The 6,417-nt window shown below is 40.7% G+C and overlaps 1 protein-coding gene across 2 annotated transcripts; it reads right to left on the bottom strand.

Moving 5' to 3' along the window:
• Positions 1–592: 592 nt before the first annotated feature.
• zgc:114123 (uncharacterized protein LOC569174 homolog) lies at positions 593–5,074 on the bottom strand. 2 transcript variants are annotated; one of them, XM_062542148.1, is made up of 14 exons: positions 4,818–5,074; positions 4,692–4,726; positions 4,373–4,543; positions 3,582–3,707; positions 3,318–3,377; positions 3,054–3,221; positions 2,806–2,886; positions 2,367–2,496; positions 2,192–2,259; positions 1,986–2,099; positions 1,844–1,911; positions 1,587–1,614; positions 1,361–1,488; positions 593–1,069 (listed from the first exon to the last, which is right to left on the bottom strand). In XM_062542148.1, exons 1-14 carry the CDS (start codon positions 5,068–5,070, stop codon positions 898–900), a joined length of 1,602 nt encoding a protein of 533 aa, XP_062398132.1. In that variant the 5' UTR covers positions 5,071–5,074; the 3' UTR covers positions 593–897. The 2 variants fall into 2 exon arrangements, with proteins under 2 accessions (XP_062398132.1, XP_062398133.1); XM_062542149.1 differs by lacking the exons at positions 593–1,069; positions 1,587–1,614.
• Between the last annotated feature and the right edge of the window lie 1,343 nt (positions 5,075–6,417).

Here is a 6,417-nt window from a genome sequence, read left to right as displayed (position 1 = left end):
TTTACAGTTACTTTGCATTTGTTACACAATTACATCAGACATCTTTGCACCCTCTTGACAGCTACCATAACGTATAGAGCTCATACACATAAGTAGACTTATCCCTGAGACTCTCTCAGAGAGTAATGTAATCAGCAGCTTATGATTTCACCTGGGTCTGCCTATGTATTAGCCCCCCAGGATACCTCCAACACACTGTACCACAGACTGGCCACCACTGCCCGTTAAGTCCAACTAAAGTTATGCAGAACTGTGACATGTTTACAGCAGCTTCCACAAGCATATCTCCAGCGACGTGAAATGACCTTAACATTGACTGACAGAACACCAGCAGGAAAGTAAACTACATCCCTTAAAATGTAAACTCAAGAGACTAGCCTACGCAAGAAGGTCCTACGGTTAAATATACTTTTACACAAACTATACATTCAATCAACAGTGCTGCTCAAATACCTCACAGGTGTCTTGTCTGATTTGTGTTGGTGGTTTGTATTTTGTGCTATAGTGTTCAGTATGAAGTCTGATTTATACAAGGTGTAGCCTACCCACTTCTCTTGTGATGTAACAAAACGCATGCAAAATATGGTGGAAAAAAAAATGAGTAAAACAAAGCCATGTTTTTTATTAGTTGAATTCAGGAAAAATAATTGTAATAAAAAAAACTATATACAAAACGTGATCAACTATACACAAAACATGATAAGAAAACTAAAACAAACAAAAAACGAGTGAACAAACTCTTCAGCTTCACACATGAGTAAAAATCTGAATACAAAATAATTACATTAATTTCAGAAAATAACTTAAAAATGACTATACACAAACATTTGACCAGGAAAAGCATCAGACATAGTGAAGGTGGGGGCCTGAATTCTGAGCATGAAGTAAAGCCAAAAGCTATAAAATCTCTTGGGTCCCTGTGACACAATTCACAAAGGCCTCAGAGTCACATGTTTCCTCCAGGAGAGCCTGACACTCTATACAGATGTCCTGGCTGTGCCAACCTCTCATGGCCAAACTGTGCTGGGAACAAGAACTGATGGCTAGAGACTCCAGAACCAAAGGAACCCTTTGAGAAACCCCACAGTCAGATTAAAAGGTGAGTTTTGTTGAGGATTGCAAAAATACAAAATACTCTGACGACGAAGTAACATTATGCAGTCTCACACATGGTGCAGCATTTTATACATGGCTAATTCCCAGTTATGCACTATTGGTGAGTGAGTGGAGTGAGTGACCAGCACATAAATACAGTATGTGCATAAGAGAGGGACAGGGAGAAAAAGAACCACACCAATAGAGTGGGCAAGTGTGTGAATGAATGTGTTCTAATGCAAGTTGGAGTGCACACATCACTCACTTTCTGCAGTCCCATGACAGGCGCTCCCTCCAGAAATGACTATGGTCTCGCTCAGCACTTTGCCGCAGCACTATCCTCCGGAAGAATGTTATTGGGAGGTCCATACACCACTTGTGGGGCACTCGCATCTGAGGAGATTGCATTGAAGGGCAGTTGAGTGAATTACACTGGATGGGGTAGGATGTCAGAACAGGAATGGAGATGGAATAAAATAACTCCTGCTGACCTTTACACAGCAAGACGGACACACAACCCTAGAAATTGAGACAACGCATCAACTAAGAAGTATGAGGTACTTTGGAGGTGTTTTACACTTGTAATATGTTGGTTGACCCTCATCACTTCATAAAAATAATCATAAAAAAAGAGAGATGTATACTAGATTAAAGCAGAGTAAAGCTTTAATGTTGTTAAGATGCAATTTGGCACCATATCAATATAATATAGCACTATGTGTCTAATTAGATTTGAGTGAAATTTTACCTTTCACATCTGGAGCAGGTGTTGTGCCAGGTAAAAAACTGACTTCTGGTATAGCAACAGGAACACACCTGAGAAAAACACCCTAAAATAGAATGACCAGTATGATGGACAACAATTTGATTTGTAATTCTAAGTCACTCACCTGCCATTTGCCAGGGCTAGGCTCAGGATTAGTCTTCTGATGTCCGTCACTTTCTGTCTGATGTGCATTCATAATCATCGTAATAGTCACAGGAACACTGCCAGTGTCTTTCCTCTGTAGATGTACATTAATTTGGAAATGATTTCAGGGGGACCTAATGAGAGACTCAGAACATACCACACTGAAATGGCAATAGTGCTGGATACCAATCGTTTGATGCCTGGGTAGCTCCCAAGAGATTGGGCACGTCGCCTCCCACCCGTAACGTTGAGACCTGATGTCATACATAATCATGAGATGGACACAGGTTGCCTGAACTCTAAGCATTGTAAAAGTGTAAATAATGCAAGACTAAAAGGGATTTTCTAGATGAACACATACTTTGAATGGCACGCCTTCTTTTGCAAGATGCAAAAAGTTCCAGCCGGTCAGTCATGCGTATCTCCGCCATTAGACACTCATGAAGGCAAGGCTCTTCTTTAGGCCTCTCTCTCAATTTCCGCTCTGCAACCTAAGAAATAAGGTCACGTGATCCAGACTCACCAAAGAGCCTTCGAGCACCTGATTCAGGAGTCTATCTAGTTATAACACTTACAGTATTTTTGTTTTTCACCTGTAGCACTTTGAGATCACCGATGTAAATTGCATTATAAATAAAATGTATTAATAATTATTATTATTATTATTATTAACATGAAATTGAAAGTAATCTACGGTCTTTCTGCATATTTTTTCAACCCTTATAGTAGATATTCACTGAAATGGACTTGACACAATAAAATACTTTCTATTGTTAGCAGAGAATATTTTTTTCAGTTACAGGTCTGAGTTTTGGCTTGGCTAGGATGGCCTCCAGAAGAGAATCACATGGATCTGTCTTTTTCAGAGGGTTTTCTCCCATCTGTGAAGTAGTACAGAGGGCAGAGACGTTGCATCAAAATTATATCATACCATGCAACACCACATCACACACAAACAAACAAGTTTCATCCCAACATTCTGTGCTTTGAGGTTATGCAGAAAATCTGAAGGCACCCAACCTCCACACACACAGAAAAAGTGTCTCACCTGTACTTTTCGTAGAGCGTACTGTTTGCATTCAATATCTTTCTTCAGGCGGTCAAATGGGAGCAACTTTTCTGGAGGTTGGTATGCACTCGATGGACAGGTTCTGAAGCATGGCCTCAAAGGTTTTCCACTTTGTATCTCTTCTACCACATATTTCCATGCATGAATCTATGCAAGATCATGCACAATATTATGGATTTGACAAGCAGAGGGGCAGATGTAGCCTACCAGTGATAATCTACAAAATATGACTATTTTACCTACCTGATTTGAATCATTATGAATTGGCGATGATCTGTCAGATTCCAAAAACTTTTGAAGACTCTGCAAATCATTTTTTGAAATAGTTTCTGATTAAGAGGCCTTTTGGAAGGAGGCACTCACAGTATTTAACACATTTCAGCCCACAAGGTCTCGTTGATATTATTATTATGAATAGGGTTATACCAAAATACACAAACTTTGGAAGTACATGAAAGAACAAAAGGGAAGCCGTCTCAAAAGCATTAAACATGTACTTCTGCTTACCTTGCTAGATGTCTTATGACTTTGGAGGGAGTGGTACAGCGCAATGCTCTCTGAGAGCAGTAATGAGCAGACAGTCTTGTAATGATGTGCTGCCTGAACAGAGCCATCCAAGCGATTTTCACACACCTACACAGAGGTACCCAACATTGAAAAATCCAACTGAACTATTTGACCATTTAACTATTTGAGGAGATGTACTATTGTCAAACTGTCTACTACTCCATGCTCTACTCTTGCATGTAAATTAATGTGTGTATGTGCTTGCTTTTGTGTACATGTGTGTAGGGGGTCATAGTGTGTGAGTGTGTGAGTGAGTGTGTGTGTGTGTGTGTGTGTGTCGCTCGACTCCACCATTTACAGGCCGTTTGGTGTACAGTCACTAATTGTACACAGAAATTAATTAATTCAATTCAATTCTGCTCAACATTTGAAACCCTATATGCCAAGTTTTATGGAAAGTCCACGGGGGCCCATATCGGCTACACATGTGCGCGCGCGCGCACACAGACACAGGCACACGCACATACTGTATACACCAAAACAAGAACACACACTATGCACACAATCATTTACATACACAAAAGTAAGGATGGAAGATTTGGAGACAAATTGACTAGCGTGATTAATTCTGGAGAGAATATGTGCAGAACTGGGCGGCAGTCATATTGTTTAACGCTCTGCGGTAAGCCTACATCTGTGTATAGTAGGCCTATGAATAGCATTCTCTATAAACTTCACAAAGAACTAAAACTATGTGTAGCCTATACACTGGCTTTCAACAGGATTCTTACCTGAATGACATCAGGAAGGCCTATAGTCATAAAAGACGCATCGGTGAAGGGGTTCACGTTTATCATTCGGCAGAGAAGGAGAGCAAGAACTTCGTGCAGCTCTCGCTCAACGTCATGTTCAAGCCCCCAGTCAAGACAGTAGTAAACAAGGCGACCAAGTTGGTCAACTATCTGACACAGTGCGTTAAAATGTTAGCATGAATGGGATGAAAAAAACCTGATTTTATATTTCAATGTGACGTTTAGCCTACTAAGGCTATGCAGTTAGACCTATTGTCTGTCATGGATGGCATGATTAGGCTACTTTCATTAGACCTACCTGATCCTCTCTGCCGAAAATAGGTCTACTTGAGTCTGAAAAAAAGAGAAATGTTTGGGCTTTAAACCATCTTTTTTTTGTGCCATTCCCCCAACACGAGTAGGCCTAGTCTGTAGCCTGGTATACCTTTGAAACAAACACTTCCATCGTTGGAGAAAATAATGTCCTCTACTCCAGGTAAACGAGGGGTGTCGGGTGTCTCGTCGTGGACTACGCGCTCACTTGAATAATCTTTCAGAAGAGTACTCAACTGGAAACACAGGGCCCACGCTTGCTCCTCGGTTATCGGGTGGCCTTGCATTTCAAGTATTTCGTTCAAGCATATATGGCAAGTCTTGGGAACACAAACGGACCCCTCCATTGTTTGAAACGTGGTCATCACGTTGTCTGATTGGACAGTAAGCCTATGGATGACGTTGTTCTACTAATATGCAGGTGAAACTCGAAAAATTGGAATATTGTGATAAAGTTCATTTATCTCAGTAATTCAACTTAACACGTGAAACTGATATATCATATAGACTCGTTACATGCAAAGACAAATATTTCAAGCCTTTATTTGAGCTAATTTTGATGATTATGGCATAGGCCAGGCTACAGCTTATTAAAACCCCAAATTGAAAATCTCAGAAATGTAGAATATTGTGAGAAGGTTCAATATTGTAGGCTCAAAGTGTCACACTCTAATCAGCTAAATCATCCAAACCGCCTGCGAAGGGATCCTGAGCCTTTTGGTCTCTCAGGGTGCCTCTCATTCAGCGCTTACGTCCTCCCTCGCACCTCGGGCCTCGACCCTCACTGATCTACATAAAGAATGATGGAGCGGCAACATGATAGTCTGGTTCACATTCGTATGACTCCTGACATGACCGTTGTCATTGACACAATGGATGGAAAGCCAATAGCCAATTTCTAATGAAGTTGAATGTTCTCAAAGTGCTGTATCAAAGCATGTTAATAGAAAGTTGAGTGGAAGGGAAAACTGTGGAAGAATAAGATGTAAAAGAAGCAGGGCTGACCACAGCCTGGGCAAGGATTGTCCATTCAAAAGTGTGGGGGAGCTTCACAAGGAGTGGACTGAGGCTGGAGTTACTGCATCAAGAACCACAACACACAACAAATCCTGGAAATGGGCCTCAAATGTCATGTTCCTCTTGTCAAGCCGCTCCTGAACAACAAACATCAGAAGCATCTTACCTGGGCTGAAGAAAAAAAATAACTGGTCTGTGCTCAGTGGTCCAAAGTCCTCTTTTCTGATGAGAGCAAATCTCATTTGAAAACCAAGGTCTGAAAGAATGGAGAGGCACACAATCCAAGATGCTTGAAGTCCAGTATGAAGTTTCCAGTCTGTGCTGATTTGGGGAGCTATACCATCTGGTGTTGATCCACTGTGTTTTATTATGTCCAGAGTCAACGCAGCCGTCTACCAGGATATATAGAGCTTGGTATAGTTAAAGAAATAAATGGTAGGCAAACTTTAAACTTTTCAGGGAAAATTATTAAAGCCAAGAATATTCTTAATTCTTGGCTGCAGAGAGATTTGAGTATGCTGGGCGGGAGTCCTCCTAGCAAAAGTGGATGGTTTGTCTCATTTTGTATACCCCTCTATTCCGCTATTTATCACTGACAAAACTATAAGAGATAAACAAAATCTTTTTGGATTTCATTTGGAAAAATAAACCACATAAGCTAAAAAAAGAAGCATTATCTAGTTCTAAAGCCCTGG

This window comes from Sardina pilchardus, chromosome 7, assembly GCF_963854185.1.
Source record: "Sardina pilchardus chromosome 7, fSarPil1.1, whole genome shotgun sequence".
In the NCBI taxonomy this organism is placed as follows: Eukaryota; Metazoa; Chordata; class Actinopteri; order Clupeiformes; family Clupeidae; genus Sardina; species Sardina pilchardus.
The sequence above is the reverse complement of the archived record's forward strand: the minus strand, read 5'-3'. Positions and strand labels throughout refer to the sequence as shown.